The sequence below is a fragment of the Tachypleus tridentatus genome, chromosome 11 (genome assembly GCF_004210375.1).
Source record: "Tachypleus tridentatus isolate NWPU-2018 chromosome 11, ASM421037v1, whole genome shotgun sequence".
Lineage (NCBI taxonomy): Eukaryota > Metazoa > Arthropoda > Merostomata > Xiphosura > Limulidae > Tachypleus > Tachypleus tridentatus.
In genome coordinates, this window is record NC_134835.1 from 63964269 (window position 1) to 63982938 (window position 18670).

General features: G+C 32.7%; 1 protein-coding gene across 6 annotated transcripts in view; it reads left to right on the plus strand.

Annotated features, from left to right (window-relative positions):
* Positions 1 to 7013: 7013 nt before the first annotated feature.
* Positions 7014 to 18670, plus strand: part of Mpi (mannose phosphate isomerase) — a 41167-nt gene continuing 29510 nt past the window's right edge. For 2 of the 6 annotated variants that reach the window (XM_076467569.1, XM_076467570.1), the window contains exons 1-2: positions 11540 to 11685; positions 18101 to 18228. In XM_076467569.1, the coding sequence (XP_076323684.1) occupies positions 11625 to 11685; positions 18101 to 18228 (189 nt within the window). In that variant the 5' untranslated portion in view covers positions 11540 to 11624. The other 4 variants (XM_076467572.1, XM_076467571.1, XM_076467574.1 and 1 more) reach the window with 4 other exon arrangements.

Below are 18670 nucleotides of genomic sequence, written 5' to 3' on the forward strand. Positions count from 1 at the left end.
TCATTGCAGTTGATTGTGAAGTTAATTAAGAAACACATTTATTAATATTTTTTAATCAACAAGTAACACTTAATTCATAACAACTAACTACCAAAACTGTGCAATGAAGTAAAAGTCATTAAAACTGCAAAGTAAATGATGCAAAATTTCCAAATAAAAAAAAAAAATACTTAAATCTGTATGTTATAAGGTTGGGGTTGGTACTGATAAGCAAATACATGTTTCTAATGATCACTAACTTGTACATAGATTAGCTATTATCCTTTTGAAGTTGCACTTTTTGTCTGAAAAACATTTGTACTACTAGCTTTATGAAACATCCTGCCTAAACTTCACTTGAAACAGATGAATTTGTTCCACTACATGATAATATACAGCAAAACCCTCCATTAATATGAGAGCGACACACCTTGTGCAAGTATTTCCTCTACAATTATGTGTAAAATTCCTCATGCTCTTCCTCAGTATGGTTTACAAAGACATGTTTACTTTTGCTCAGACTTGTTGAAATATTTTACGTTTAACCACTTTGCATTTTCAACCTTTCAATGTGAATTTACAAATGAACCTGAATTATTTTTGTGCTCAAGTGAGTAAAAGTTTAACTTGGTTATCAACACTTAAGGAGTTTTTTGCATATTGAGACTGTGACAACCATCATCCAATGTTGCCACCTGGACCCTTTTCTTGTGTCCTTCACCAAACATTTCCCTTCACAGAAATATGAAACTGAAGATGAAATGTAACAACTTTTCCTGTCTGCCTTACGTATACCTTCTACCCATGTTTTTCTTTTATTCTTTCTGAGTAGTCCATTCTGCACCCAACATTTCCTTCAACTTTAAGTTTGTTCCTGCTGTCTTTTGCCTTGTTCTCCCTGCCTTACCAGGTAAAATGTAACTCATAGGACATAATGTTTAGACACTGTTTATTACTCCTTAACATGTCACTGTGCAATATTGTTTAGATGTCAATCGTTACTTCATAACTTGTACTGCATAGAAGGTAATATTTAGTCAGTTGGTCAATCTTTAACATATATCACATAGTATGTCTCTTTTCTCAATTCATCACTTCTTATGTACACTTAGAAGTTGATTATTAGTCGTATTCACTTATTCCTTATGATGTAAACATATTTGTTGCTTCTTAACAAATAACACATAGAATATAATGTTTAGTGATAGTTATGTATTCTTTATTTCAATGAGGAGGTGATGTTTCATTTCAGTTCATTACTCTTAAACATGTACATAAATGAGATAATATTTTAATATACTTTATTCTTCTGTAACATGTACATGTAATGGATAATGTTTATTCATAGTTCTTTCCTTCTCATCATGCACATATTGAATATTATGTTTAGTTTACATCCATCATCCCTGATATGTCACAGAAAGACGATAATATATTATTATAATTCATTACTTCTCAGGATGTTCACACTAGATAATGTTTTCTCTTAAGTTTATTATGCCTTACCATGTCCACAAAGGCTATAATAATGATTAGACATTGTTCATTACTTTTTGATGAACCATTAGATGATAGGGTACGAACATAGTTGTTTACTCCATACCATGTTGCACATAGTCAGTATTTAGTTGTTGCTACTTAACCTTTCACCTCATACTATCAACATATTGGTCCATCACTCACTAGTCTTCTGTTCTGCTTTCAGCTCACTCCTTATCGTTTTCTTGCCTTGACACAACACTCATTGCTATCTATCTTCTTTTCTGGTCTGTGCCTCACTTCTCGGTCCTTGCTGTCTATACCCTCACTCTGAACTGGTCCTATCTTTTTTCATTATGCAGGTCCTTGCCCTGTTTCAGGTCACCCCTTAAAGGATCCCACTGGTGACCCTTCACAAGCATTCCTGACCTATTTTCTGTTACTCCATTTTTTATATCTCAGTTCTGACATCTTCCCAACTTTCTGCTGTTGCTTATTAACATTGCCCTTTCTTAGATATTGGGCATTATCTTCTATTTTCATGTTCGGTCTACTTTCCTGATCATGTTGCTGTCCCACTCATGTTAATCTTCTATTGCTTCCATGTGCCATTGTACAGAGAATTCTTCTCAACTGACGTCTCGTTGCCCCCATTTTTCTTGACTTCACTCTTTATAACATATGCCTTCTCTTTCACAGAATGGTTCTTCCATAAGTTGTATGTCTCTTCTGTTTCAGGTTTTCAGGATGTCTTTCCTGATGTTGCAGAATAAATTCTTCACTGGCTTTTTTCTACCTTTTATTATTTATTTCTTATTTACTTCCCCTTCTTACCTGACTGGATTATCACTAGTTCTCCATATTATTACTTCAGTTCCTGTTGAAACTTTTGCAGATGTTTCTGCTCTCCCTAGACACATTAATCTTATTCTTCCTTGCCATTGATTGTGATCACATATGTTTGTCCTTGCTTTCTCATTCATGCTTTTCCTTTCTTCTTTGCCCTATCTGACTTTCCTTATATTCCTTCATATTCCATGGCTGAAAACAATAGGCACTCCATTTCTGCTATATCTTCTTTTTTCTCGTTTTGGTGTTATTTTTGATCAAAGTTGCTCAGTGTTTTGTAACATACTTCATTATTTTTGTTTTTTGCACTGTCCTTTCAAAACTGAGACCTCTCTTACCCCTTTATGTATTGGATCCATCAGCTCGTACATTTTGTATATGCCCTTGTAAAAGTAGATGGTTGTATGTTCTTTTCAGTTTTTCTCCTAATTTCTCCCACTATTATCTGTCTCCACCATATAGCTATCTCGTCTTCATTAGTGTACATTGTTCCTTTAATTGATCATGCATATGAAAAAAGTGAGGGCTTTCGTATTCCTTCTTCACCTTCCTTCTACATTTGGATCTTACCAGGTGGCTAGTGATGCCTCATATGTCATACTCAAAATTACACATTGGGCATGGATAATGAAAAGTACTTAAACCATGTGTCTTAGCCCAGTTAGCACCCAAACTAATATGGCATGTTTTACAAGGCCACTAGAGTACTATACATGGTATTTGTTTCATATTTTCCAGTTCAATCCAGATGTACCTGTTCTACGGACTACCATGGAAAAACAGAAAAAAAAATCTGCCAATTTTTTCTAGTTAGCATTTACTGGCTTTAAAAATAGGGTTCGTGGTTATCCATTGCACTGTTTCCAGTAAAAGACTTTTTGGGACAGAAGGATCAGTATGGAACTGGATACATTCTCCAGTTCCCCTTAACATGAATCTCCCCTTCACGTAAATCTTGAGAGGCACGTACCACTTACCAGCCACTGGAGTGATGGACCATGAAGAATCATCACTGATTGGGACCTAATACATGTGACTGAAATAATGGTCCCCCTATGGTGAGGAGTGGCGCAAGAAAGTGTCTTTTTGAGTGTAGTGCAGACCATCTCAACTTTACCTAGCAATATCACAGTATGCAAGTGCAATTTTAAAATGTATCTCTCTTACTCTATTTTTCCAAGAGGATGACCCTGCAGTATACACTTGTGATGTAACTGATATATCTTAATGTCCAACTGTGATGTATCACTCATTAAATCTACTTTCACAGTTGGAAAAAGGCTCTTAGAGTCTGGTTGTTAAGTGGTGGCTTAAGTATCTTTTATATGTTGTATCTACTATAGTGCCCTTCTCCCGTGATTAGTATATACGCGCGCACATATATATATGAAGTTTATAAACTCTGTCATCATGGGTTCGCTCTTGGGGACTGGCCAGTGGTATTTTGTGCAAGTATACAGTTTTAATACGATAACTTTTAATACAATGTGTGATCTTCACAAAAATCGGCAGAAGTTCGGTAAACATTTACAAGTCTTTTGTACAAAACAAAATAAGTTTTTTATGAACTATTTTACTCAAAATTTATCCATTAACTAATATAGTTTTTACTATATAAAACTCGTGGTCTCAAATTTGAATTGTGCAATTTTTAAATCCTTTTAATTTTTTTTCAATTCAACTTTTATTCGTCATTTTCTCTAATCTACATCTGTACAAGGCTGAACAATTTAACCGACTTCGTAACCATCAAAGAAATCAAAATAAATCTAAATTATCCCTTCTTTATTTCAAGAATGACCTCAATTTATAACACAAAACTGCATTTGTTTAACTTAATTAGTTATAAACTTGTAACAGTATACATCTATTTATTCTCAAATTTTATTGTTTTTAAACTGTCTAAGCCCTAAAAGTCATAAATCATTGGCGAATGTGCAGCTTATTCTGCTCTCTCGAATTACATTAAGCACGAGGTAGTTGCAAGCGCATCTCATGAAAGATTTTGATTATATTGCTATTCATTTCCTCAAATCTAACTTTAAATAACTTTAATGATTAAATATTAGCAAACAAAATATGACAAATTCGAAAACCGAGGTGCTGAACAAAGTGGTCATAGTGAACATAGTTCAGTTCAGCAGCTCTTCCCAGTGCCTAACTGTCGCTATGAAAATGAAGATTCGGAGGACACCATGCCATTTACCCAAGGATGAATTCAAAGCTTGGGTATTTCTTGATGTAGTCGACCAACTTTTCATTGAGTTGAAGCACTGTCTTGATGAATATAAGAATCTTGTTTGGATTTCTATTTCTAAATTATCTATCTCTTTCATATCAGCCCTCCAGTGGCACAGCAGTATGCCTGTGGACTCAAACCGTCAGAAACCGCGTTTCGATACCCGAAGTGGGCAGAGTACAGATAGCCCATTGTGTAGCTTTGTGCTTAATTACAAACAAACCATAAAACTTTCATGTCAAGAAATAAAACAAATCACAAAATGTTCTGTTTGTTGTTTTTCCTGAACAATGGTGAAACTGAGATAAAAACGAATTTTGAAATTGGCAGTTCCAGAGCTTCGATGTTCATTCACACAGTCTGAATCAACAGAATCAGTGGAGTTAAAAATGTACCTCTTTGTCCATAGGTACTCCCATATCTAAGTGTCATCTCAACATTATAATAAAACTAGAAAAAGACAATTCTACCTTTATACAGGTACATGCAGATTCTAATCAAGTTGTTTTCATCATCATCCATGAGTGAATAAAATATATTAATATACATCAGTGATTTGTTTATATTGTTCCCAATGTTACAATAATATTTGGGCCCGGCATGGCCAAGCGTGTTAAGGTGTTCGACTCGTAATCCGAGGGTTGTGGGTTCAAATCCCGCTCACGCCAAACATGCTCGCCCTTTCAGCCGTAGGGGTGTTATAATGTAACGGTCAATCCCACTATTCGTTGGGAACTTCAAAACAAACAATACAATAATATTTACATAATTAAAATGCTCTCAGATGTGTATGCATAATATTATGGCTTTAACAGGGAAGTTGACTGAGTTGCTAGAGGTCAATATATCTATTATAGGAAGAGAAAGGTGTCTTTCCTTTTCCCATCGGTCTGGATCCAAGCCACCATTAATCTGTCACTGGTGACTTCAAAAAAAAAAGCTAATTTGTGTGTGGAGGTTACTATCTACATTAATTAGAAATACGTTTTCAGTTAGGTAAAATATTAACTTATGTAATCTTGAACTATGATATGGTATTTAAATAAACAGAACTAACTACATGTAAAACTATGCTGAGATACATTTCTGAATAATTCGGTTGAAAATTGTTAGTATATGACGTTCATTTGAGCACTTAAATACCGAAAAACTAAAAATTGGTTTTCACTCTTGGCAGTATGCCGCCATAAATACGCCGAAAAAAGCAACAGTTGGTAATTAAGACTAATAATAAATTTCATCAAACTAAAGACTAATAATAAATTTCATCAAACTAAATTTACCCTAAAGTTTTAATGAGAAAGTGAGATAAAACATTTTGAAACAAATACGTATTGGGTTAAATAATAATCAGATAGCTCGATGTGGTTTTGCTGTATGAAAACAAACACACACACACATGTACTTATAAAAAAAAATATGAAACTACAACTTTGCATGCATCTCTACTAGAGGCGTAGATTTTTTACACCCGATGGGGGAATGATTTTTGCAACCACTTATGTGGACTGTTCAATTTGCAAATTGGTAATCTCTGATTACGTGAACCTGAAAGCTGTAAACATGCAGTCACAGAGTAATCTTGTTGCCGCGATACTTACATGTATACTTAGGCCTACTGACTGATACTTACGAACTGTCGCTTAGATCGAAAAGCTTAGAAGCACGCCTATATTAAAGATGTACATTTCAGCTACTACAAAAGCCTACATCTAGACCGAATTATGTAATTCGATTGGTAAGAACACGAGAATCACAAGAACAAACACACAATTTGTAGGCCTGTGCTGCAATAAAACAATTCAACAGACCCAACTTTAGGGGGAGATGATTATATGCACCATACCCCCAACCTAAAATGAAGGGGAATGTATACCTCCATCCCCCCTGGATCTACGCCCCTGATCTCCACATAGACCCAACAAACCTTTTATACCAAATCTGGTGAAGATCCATCAAGACGGGGCAAAGAAGTGGTAAAAACACGAAAACAAAAAAATGCCCGATTGAAAACGCAAAATGCGAAACTGAAAATGTGTATGTACCCGTGGACCCAATGAGCCTCCATACCAATTTTGGTGAAGTTCCATTCACACACTGCAAAGTAGTTACATGTACATGCAACTGACAGTACTATTATATACACATATACAGAGAGATATATTTAAATAAATAACACCGTTGTACTTTCGACAGTAAACCTTTCTTCTTGGGCAAAGTTTGTTTGTTTTTGAATTTCGCACAAAACTACTCGAGGGCTATCTGTGCTAGCCGTCCCTCATTTAACAGTGTAAGACTAGAGGGAAGGCAGCTAGTCATCACCATCCACCGCCAACTCTTGGGCTATTCTTTTACCAACGAATAGTGGGATTTAACGTCACATTATAACGCCCCCACGGCTGAAAGGGCGAGCATGTTTGGCGCGACGGGGATGCGAACCCGCGACCCTCAGCTTACGAGTCGCACGCCTTAACACGCTTGGCCATGCCGGGCCAGGTTATTTGTAATTCACGTGAATCTATACAATATAATAGTACTGTTTATGTAACTACTTCATAATGTATGGATGGATCTTTACCGAAATTGGTGTAGAGGTTTATTGGGTCCATGGGGACGTACAGATTTTCAATGCTACATTTTGTGTTTTACGATTGGGAGTTTCGCCTTTTCCACCACAATATTTCCCCTTCTTGATGGAGTTTCACGAAATTTGGCATCACGGTTTGTTGGATCCATGCCAAAGTATATGTAAGTTGTAGTTTCTCATTTTGCGTTTTTCACAATTACATATAAGGGAAGCGATTTTTAATGTCCATAGTCAGCGTTTTATTAATTATTAATTTACATAACTTCCATCCAGGGAATGGGCAATCCAGCTAGGTTTTAATATAGTTATTTATAAAAGCAATTGTTATAATAACCTTATACTAGCCGGACAGATTTTATAGTAACAGTAATAATAATTATACAAGAAAATCAAGTTATCACAACAAAAGTTTCGCTTTGTTGAAACTTAAAAAAGTGAAAAAGTACTAAGAATCAGAGTAAGAACATAATGCTTTCTTGTTTACTTCGGTTTAAGAGAATTTTATGGCAAATCCCGATTTTCTACTGTTTAAATAGTTATAAATTTATAACAATTCATAAAGTATATCTACTTAGGCTTACTCAGAATGTGTTCGAAGGTCGAGAATTAGTATGTTAGGCTTCAATTTTTTCTTGTTATTTTTATTTACAAATTATATATTGTGATTCCATTGCTATCGAAGTCTCTAAGTTACGGATATGCACAATGTAAAAATTAAATTTCAATAGACCTGTTGGTAGGTTACAACTTAACGCTGTGAATTAATGTTGTTGCTTATGTAGACCGTATCCCAAATATGAGGATAGGTGCTAGTTTTATATTTTTTTTGTAACATTAGTTGTTACGGGAAAAAATTTAGTCATATAATAAGCCTACATTTTATATGATTTAGGCTTTCATATCTTAAACCTGTTATTTTCACTTTACCTCTTACAGTTATAGGAAAATTGAACTTTAGTCAGCTTTGAACACTGATTAGACAGATATGTTGGTTGATGTAGGCTTTTAACTAAACTAAACTGAAAAAATTAAACACTCAAAACTAGCCCTTATCATTCAAGTGTTTAACAAGCCCTCTAGCAAAATGTTATGAATAAACTGCATTCACTATCACTGAAAGCAACCTATTTCAGAGGTCAACAACCTTGTTAGAAAGATAAAGCTGTCTGCTGAATGTACATCTGTTTGCTTAGTATTATTATTCATGCCATTAAATACAAAAAAAAGGCATCAACACTAGCGATTTTATTAACAATCTTAAAACACCTCAATGAAATTCCCTGTATGTAATCTTTTTTTTCAAGAGTAAACAAGTTCAGAGATCTTAACTTCTCCTTATGTGATAATGTTCCATCCCAGGTATCATCCTAGTAGCCATACTTGGAATCCCTTTCAAGATATTAATGTCCTTTCTAAGATAAGGAACCTAAAACTGACGTAGTATTCCAAATGAGTACTAACCAAATATGTATGCCTAAATTTATAGCCCAAAGTTAGCTCAGAAGTAGTCCATCCAACTCCTATAAATTGCTATAAACAAAAATTAAGTTGAAAACTTTCCCAATAAATACATTTAGAGTAAAGTTAAAGAAAAACTACAGAATTTCCAGGATTGGTTCATTCACATGTTATTATTAGCAACAAATTATTACAAAACCTTTTAAGACATAATTAATTTCATAATATTCATTACTAGTGGAAGAAGTGGTGTGGTTCCTTTTACTTAAACACTAAAGCTTGTGTAAGGGGAAACTGCATATTTCTATTGTTATTAAAAAAAATAAGACCTTTTAAAATAGACCATAATGTAGCTACCACTGACTCAATATTTCTCTTGGCTATCTTTTTCCAAGTAGCCCAGTGATTGGGGTTTTTCAACAAAATTGTTAGTATGTTATTATTAATTCTACAATATGTATCCACAAACTCACTATGGTAAAACATGGATAGAAGAGTTAAGTAATACCAATTATAAGAAATTTTATCTGTTAAAGAGTCTTACAAACATAAATATTTTCTTCAAATGAAATAAAAAAAGAACTAGAGATACATTTATTAAAGTTCATATATAATGCCTCATAGAATGGGTATTTTCATGCTGAAATTCTAAACTTATTTGTCTCGAAGAGGGATTCACATTTTTGAAGTAATAACTATAATAAAACTTACAAGGTAAGATTAAATTTTATTTTTAGCAAAACTACTTTCAGAGGTATGAGTTTTTAGATTGGTTTACCTTATAATGTGTTCTATTAGCTTTAATTTTTTCACGTGTGTATTTGACTAGTTTATAGATGTGAAAGGTGATATTTAACAATGGTTGGCATTAGTTGGCAGAATGTCTGTTTTTGTTAATATACTCATAAGATAAATAAGATTATTTTCATGATTATTATTTTTACTGTGAGCAATTATTGAAGGTACAAAAATGGCCAAATTGTTTTAATGTTACAGAGTGTGAACATGTAGCACATATAGAAAATGAAATAACCATATTACTAACAGAAAATTATTAACAGTTTTTGTTTCAATTTTTAGGTCATAGGAATATTTAAGAATCTCATATTTAAATAGAAACATGTCAAGAACTATAGAAGTATTATCCCCAAGAGGTAAGTTTTGTTTACTAAATAATAATGCTGTTATAATTAAGCATCTTGTGAATTGTAGTTCAAAGAATCATGAATGTCTTTTAAATATGGATTAGCAAACAAATGAATGCAAATCTGTATTTTGAAACTTTGACATTTAGTTTGGTATCTTTTTGCACTGGAGAAGGGCAATAGTTTTGATCATTATATGGAATTAAACTTAAATTGTGTTTTTGATTCTGTGTTTCAAAACATATTTGCAAGCACACCGTTTCATTTGTTTATTATTTTATATATCATTTGGTTGGTTGTTATTACATTTCCAAACAAACCATTATCTGTGATGTCAAGAAAACCCACTTGTAGAGAAAAATATGTATGTAAAAACGGCTTGTTTGGGTTGAGAATTTCAACCCAAACGAGCCGTTTTTACATATATATTTTTAAACCATTATCTGATTGAGACAAGTCTGTAGTGGATATATATATATATATACACACAGAAAATTAATGCAATTTACATGCCACTAAGTAGGCTGCCTTGTTCAATGCTAGCTGTTAGGGCCTATATAAACTAAAATTCCATTTATATCTTATTATTAGTACGTGTAATTTTGAGTTTATACATATTTTCCAACTTATATCGCAACTGTAATAATATATGTGTGTGTATATGTGGTTATTATTATTATTGTAATTAATTGTCTTTTAATTAAATCTAGAGGTAAACTAACATCAATATCAAAACAATGGGTAAATATTAACATGGCTAAATAACATGTACAGTATAAACACAAATAGGTTACATGGGGTGCTGAGAGAGGTTAGTACAAGCAATTAGTAACTTGTGCATTTTGTTTTCCAACCTGGCCAAATCACTACATGCATAATGTGTAAATATTTGTTATTGTTACTTGCCTTTTACTGCCTTCAGGCCTAGACCCAGACTGTTATTAGTGGCAATAATAATTAATGCCAGTCAGGTAACCTAAATATATAGGTCTGAGTAATATTGACCAAGAATTGAAAGCTGTGATAAATTTTCATGAAATACTGTTTGTTTGTTTTTTGTAGCTGGTTAAATTCTCCTGCTAAGATCTTTTTTTATTGTTATTGGTTAACTGTAAGAAAACTGGACTGACAGAGATTGGACAGTAATTTTATATTTCTGAAACAAATATTTCAGGATTAATCAAGACTTTTTTTCAGAAAAAACATGTTACTTTACTAACAATTTCCATACTGTTGAGAAATCTGAAAAAATCTTACTAAAATATACCATAATTTAGCTCTGCTATTGTGTAACTTGACTGTTTTTTTCTACTCAGTTTGTTTATCAAATAACAATTGATGAAATTATTTAATGACAGTCGTAATCTTTTTGTACTAGTTTAGAAGGATAAACTTATATCATTTTTATTCAGATTATGCTATGAAGATTTATCAAAACTATAGGTTGTATACATATGTTTGTGCATATGTACATAGTTAAAATAAAGTCTTACTTTTTTAATCTATAATTTATAAACTTTTTATGGCTATTTTCATTTATATGGATTATTATAATTATGTTGGCATATATTTGAATCATTTCAGTGGTCAATTTTGTAGTAAAATGTATTAAATGTGGTATATGATAATGATAATTAATTACTGAATGATATAGATACATACACTAGTTATGACAACCTGTTGCCCTACATATTTCATGAAGTGTTACTTGAATATGTGTCACATTTCTTATCATGAACATAGTTTAATGGTTTAGAAGTCTAGTTCTTCAAACAGGTTTGATCAGTTTCAACTAACATTTTTTTCTCATAAAGAGAGCATTAAATGTATATGTAGGCTACCAGTAAATCCTTTTTTAATGTAAGCATATGCTGCAATTAGTAGTATAATGTGTTTACCATGGCCATTTGGATGTTGTCAAATGAACAAAAGTTTGCATTCAGCCAAAGGTAACCTTACAAATTTAATAGTTTTGGTTAATGTAGAAAAAATTCTATTCTTTGTTATTAAAACTTTAAAATTAGCCACTTACACTTTGTTTTGTATAAGATTGCTCCTTAAACTGTGTTTTTACTGTATGTGCTTTTGAAATACTTGTTTTATTATTATTGATTGTGTAGTACTGATTAAAAGTTTCTTAGTTTATAATCATGTTTTTTGATAAAAACTACACACATTTTCTTTCTTTAATGAAAGATATTAAACTATATATATAATTATCTTACTGAAAAGCAGTTTTATGTAGACAGTTACTTTACTAGAATGCTAAAATCTTAGAATTATAATAAAGTTTTTGCTGCATTCATATATTCATTATGGATTATATTCAGATGTTATATTCAGTATAGTCATAAGTGAACAAAAGTAGTAGTTTAAATTGTTTTTTTTTCTGATCTTCTTTTTTAATTACCTGAAGTAAATTTGCTCACTCAGAAGACTACTTGCAGATGTGAAATGTAAATATTGTGATATAATTCATGGTAAAATGAATTTTTTATATTTATCTGAATCTTACACCAAGAGCTTATATTAATGTTCCTCAAGTTGTAGTATGAGGAACAAAATAATATATTGATGGCAGGTGTTGCCTTCCCTTTAGTCAGCAGTCCAAGAAAAAGAAAAACTCTTAGTTGGTGGTAGGTGGCCTTCTCAATATTCAACAGTTAATGAAAAAAAAAAAAAAAGTGGCAGGTGCTGCCAACCAGCTTCATTTCCTCCAGTTAGCATTTCAAGGAAAATGTTTGTGTCAGGTGCTGCCAGCCAGTTGCCTTTATTCTTGTCAGCATTTCAAAATTAATGGCAGATAATCTAAGTTGCTTTACCATAAGAGAGACATAGCAAGCATGTTTGATAGCATTGGAAATCAAACCCAATACTCAAATCATGAGCCACCCTCACAAATTATCAGAAATTGAAATTTAACAAATTGAACTAAAATACAATTTATGAGGCTAAAATTGGACAGAGCACAGATAATTTGTCATTTGGCTTTGTGCTTAACATCAAGCAAGCATAGTAGTAATATTTTCATTAATTGGTCAGTTGGAATAATGAAAAATAATAATTGGAAATCCTAGTTTCCATTGTAACAGATTTACTGTTATACATCTATTTTAATATCTACATTTGTTTCAGTTTAATGCATGTGACGTATATTGTTAAATGTGTATTGCACAAGTCCCATCTGTTCTCTAAACTTATAGAATATTCTCAAAAATAAGAATCAACATTATATGTTTTACAAAAACACTAGCATGTCTTTGAATTTTGTTGAACTTTCAAGAATGTCACCTTAAAATTTGTATATCGATGTGTCAAGAGACTGTAGAATATTGTTAGTCAGCTACAGTCAGTATACCATAAACCTTGGGAGATGTAACTGTAATTAATGTTTATTAATTGGAAAACTACAGAATTTTACCAGGAACATTTATAGGTTTTGAACATCATAAACCATTTAACTTCAGTGAATTAACTTCAAATGTTAGCATTTCTGTGAGGACATTAGATATCTGTCTTCCTCTGTGAAAAGTGAGCTTGTAGTGATGTAAGGCCAAGCAAGAATTGAGCTAGCTAGCATTCTTGTCAAGTGAAGGGTATCTGTGTATCAACATGAAAGTAATTTATACCTCATGGATCTTGAATGTTGATAAAATATTCATTTCCAGACCAGATAGAAGACTGAATATTATTTGTGAGTTTGAATGTTTTTATATAAATAATTATTTGTAATAACTGGTAGTAATAACCATTATTATAAATTGTATTAAGTTTTGTATTATAACATATATATGTGTTAAGAAAGAAAATTGTGTATCAGTCTTGTTTGCAGATATCATAAATTTAATACATATCAACATTTAATTAACTTCTAAATTCAAATAAAAATTTCCAGTTATTTGAAATCATAATAAGTTATACAGTTAGCAAATTATTTTTGCAGTGGTGAAATTCGTTATAATTTTGATTAATTTATAGTTGAAATAATCAGAAACAGTAATAATCAACACAATTTTATGTAGTTAATTTTTTTTGTGGCAGTTGATTTAATCAGAATTTTTATTACTCAGTTCTTGAAATAATTGGCAGTGATAATAACTGGAAACACTATATTTGATTACTTAGTTAGTTTTGTGATACTAATTGATACAACTGTTGCTAGTAGATAATCATGTAAATCCATTCTTCTTACAGTAGCTTTAAACACTGTAACCACTGATATTTCTGTACTATAATTTTAGAACCATTCCATTATACCAAAACTATAGCTATGTTGCTTGGCTGCTAAAGTTATTTTCATTTTGCCCATCTAAGCGTTGGTCTGACTTTTTATCACTTGTTTAAGTCTTTTATTCTGCACTTAATTGTCCTTGGTCATATATATCTCGTGGCACTTTCCACCTATGTCAATGTACCTTCTATCTTGGTACTGTATATAAGCACCTCATTCAGTTCATATTATCCTTTTTCTAGACTAATCATTAACTAACAGGTTTTGGTTTGTTGTTTGATTTTTGTAGAACTAAAAAAAAAGTTTCATTTGTTAACCCAGTTTTTGGTATGCATTTCTGGATTAATATATCTGGCATGGAAGCATATCAGGTCTCTTCTATGAGGAGAGAGTCACTCTAAATTGAGGCTGTCCATAACTTTATTCATAGTGAGATGAAGATGTATGTTCAGCCTGATGGTGTTTCCATGGGGATTTTGAGGCTACATATGCAGGCAATTCTGAACTTTTGCTTTTTCTAGTGTCTTCCTTTACTTCAAGCTCATTTTATTCCATTGGTACATTAATTTTGGTTTCGTTCCTTTTTCCATTTGTTTTTTAGCCTTTTTAGTAAGGCTTTTTTTGACATGGTTTCTTAAGTATATTTTATCCAATTCCCTGTTTTTCTTTGACTCCTTATCACCTCCATACTATCTTGTTTGTCATCTTTGGCTCTTGCTTTACATGTGGTTTAATTTTAGTTGGGTTTAATTTTTAGTTGGGACCATGACACAACCTTGTTCCAGGTATGCTTTCTGCTTCTTTCTTTTCAGGATTTCTATATTTTTCTTTGGTTATATGTTTTTGGTTATTTATCTGATACTTTGATATCTTGTGTGTAATCTGTGCATCAACACTCGACTCTTTTCTCTGTGGCTGCAAGTTTGTTGCATTGGGAGCCATGACAAGCCTCTATTCCTTTCCAATCTCTATTCCTCTTCGAGGGGTTACTCATCTCATTGTTTTCTTCTTCATTATTGGGCATATCACTTACAGTACCAAAGACTAAGTATAAGGTTCAAATCTAGTGAGTATTTGATTATATTATATTATATTGGCAATCTTTATTGCAGTTCCATGGGTTCTTTGGGTTTTAATGGAGGGATTCATCTTACTATTTCCTTCCTCACCAGCCTGCATTTGTCATTGGTGGTATAAGATTTTTCTGCTTCTACAAACCATTGCATTTGTTCATCATCTTTCTTCAGGCTGTTTGTTAATCTAGCTACAAACTGTATACTGGTAGCCTATACTACATTTGCCCTGTCTCATTCTTATTTCATTCAGCCCCATTTTTCTTTCGAGTCATGTCTCATCCTTAGGTGGGCTTTTTCTCTGGGTTTATCAATGAAACAGAGAAATATCATGATCCTCGCTTGGGTTATTTCTCCATGGAGTAGTTTCTCTGTTTAGCCTGCTGCTCTTCAGACTTGCCTTTGCTTTTTATTTTTGTTGGGCATCTAGAGCCTTTCATTCATCACTTCTGTGCTCTTGGGTTGCCCTTTCCTCTTTCTTTGGTTGACTGGCTGCGGTTCACTAGTTATAAACAGGAGTCTGCCTTTTACCATTATTAGCTGCCCCTGAAGGTGGCAATAATGAAATGTTACCCAAATTGGAGAAGTCCTTAATGAGTTGTATTCAATATCTTATCCATTTGTTTTTTTTCCTTTTTTATACATGCATCTGAGATGGGTCTGCCCTTTTTCTCTTTGACCACATTATATGAATTTTCAGTTCAGCTGCAGTTTGTGAATTTTTCTGCTATTAGGATGTGATCTTCCTTGGTAGCTCTTGCCCCTTTAGGCCAAGCTTGTATGCAGGTTCTTTCATGGGATTTTCATGACCAGTAGAATTTTGAAGGGTTCCTTTGTCAGCTCTTATTACAATTTTTCCTACTATTCTTGTCAGTCGGTGTTGGTGGTTAGATACAACTTGCACATTAGCAAGTTTTATGCCTCTTCCTTCTGTTTTCCACACTTCATGGATGCATCCCTTTTGGGATTGGATGTGTGGGTGATTAATTAAAATATTTTGGTATCTTGGTTGGTGATTGAGATGTCCTATCCTATCAACATCCTGGAGCTTCTCACTTGGTTTTTCCTTGATTTTGGTTTCCAATCTCTCATTCAGTTGACAGTAGAGCAGTGGTGTTCTTCTGGTGTGGATTATGTGATATCTTCTAATATGAAACATAAAATAAATGTGAGAGCACCATTGTAATTGCAGTTTATCCTATCAATTGGGAAACCTCATCCTACTCCGATGTGGAAGTCGGTGCCTGTAGTTGGATTTTGGATTTAGAGTAGAACCATTGAACATAAGTCCTCACACATGTATTACAGATGTGTGTAGTCCTCCCTCATTTGTACTCCATCAGTGTTATAGGTCATGGTGGAGGTAACTGCAAATTCTTATAGTTCTTTTCCTTCCTCTATCTTTTGTTGTTTTATTCTGAGGATGTTAATGCACTTGGAATAGTTCTGATCAGTTCCACATTAGAGGGATATGATTTATATCATGTAGACATCTTTTTGACATGATACCAGGTATATATCAATTATCATATTTACATGTATCCCATTCATGAGTTGGAGGGTACTAGATTGCCTCTGGTCTCATGAACATAAGGTGAAGATGGTATAATCCTCTGTCTTACCCCTGTATGGATACTTGTTCCCAGTAGCCTGGGTTTTGGGTGTAATTGACTTGTCATGTAAAGTCTGTTGCACCCTAACCACTCTACATCTAAGGGTGCATCATTTTTGTTTAACCTACTTTTATATTTTGGGATTTTAGTTTTATAAATATTGCATGGTTCAGCCATAGTTCTCTTCCACTTGAATATACTTTTCTCTGTTCTGCTCATATATGTGGCATATTTTTAAGATAACCAAGAGATATACATTGTTCAGAAATGGTTTGGTTCCCCCTCATCAAATCTTTAAATCTGACTTTCTCATGTTAGGTAGTGTTGTTTAGATACTTTTGAAGAATGTTTCTTTCCCTCACACTGGTTCCTCCACTTCTTTAATTTAGGATTCTAGCTATTTATGTAAGTGAAGGTAATGTACTGTAATGGAAGTTATAATTTTCCTACACTGAAAATTTATTTTCAATAGGTACTCACCTCCTCTCTCGAATCCCACTCTTCCTCCATATGATACACTGGTGCTTTCATCATCTGCCAAAACTCTAAAGTGATAGTTCAGTAGAATGAAATAAAGAGAGTCGTGTGCATCGTCAGAGTATGATGCACTTGTACTGATTGAGGGATGATGCATGTTGATTTACATGAAAAACATATAGAAGTCAGTCAGTTTGAATGGAGGGAAGATATAATATTTGTAGCACGTGTAAAAATGTTTTGTTTTTTTTGCATACATCGGGCAGCAATGAACAAGAGGTATAGGTATGTGAATAAAGGTAAGTAGTTATTGGAAATACATTTTCAGTGAAGGAATTTTGTAACATCTGAAAGCAGATACTCCATTTGAAATTATGACACCTAAGTGAAATTGTTTCGTTTTTGAGTCGTTACTGAGAAGAAAGAAGAGCAAGAAATTCAAACTTTTTCTTGTGATATTCATGAACATTCCCAGAATTTGTTACTCAGTTATTACATAGATACTGTTATAAAAAGAAACTATGTGGTATTATAAAATTCTGATGACCTATTGAGGGGATATTTAAAATACCATTTTCATGAACAACCTGAGCTATCTCTATATAGGCAATGTTACTGCCTGCCTGATATATGATATACCAGTTTATATGTTTGCAACAAAGGGTCAGGCATGTTTAATATTTTCTAATACACTCTAAAACTAAATTTAAAAAAAAAGTAATAACTTTTTATAAAATTATCTTTTAATTGTGCATATTTTCATACATAATTATGATGTATATGACTATATACATATGTTTACCTTCATTTACTTTCTCTTTAGTAGAGTGGTTGTTCTTTCACCATGAATACCTGAGGACGTAATAAGAACAGTTTATTTTTTAAAATGGTATCTTAAGATAAATAATTCACTTCTTTGAGTGATAAAGAAATTACCTTTTGAACATAATTACTTTGTTGTTTTTTCTAGTATTCCAACTGAAATGTCCTGTACAGAAGTATGCCTGGGGTAAACTTGGACTTAACAGTGAAGTTGCTCAGTTAAAGAAAAGTGCAGATACAACATTCTCAGTTGAAGAATGTGAAACATATGCAGAGGTAAAGCAGTAGATTTATTTTGCATAATTTTAAACAGTAGTTTTATTAAAACAATTAAAAAATCAGTAAAGTATAATAAATCTTCACCATAGAATACCTAATTTGTTTACTAGATACATTGCATTGTGACTTGTTTTATTTATAAATAATCTATTCTGCTTCTAAATATTTAAGAACCATAGTTTTACCACTTAATTTTTAAGCTGTGTTTTAAGATAAGAACAATAATTTGTATAATAAACTTTTCATGGCATTTTATTTCATTTACAAATGTAGAAATAATACTCCATTAGTTGGTGTCATAATAATGAAAAGAAATGTACATCAAAGTAGAATATATCTTGAAGAGACTGCTCTAGTCCATGCTCCCTGCTAGTACAGTGGTAAGTCTCCAGATTTACAATGCTAAAATCAGGGGTTTCATTCCCCTTGGTGGGCTCAG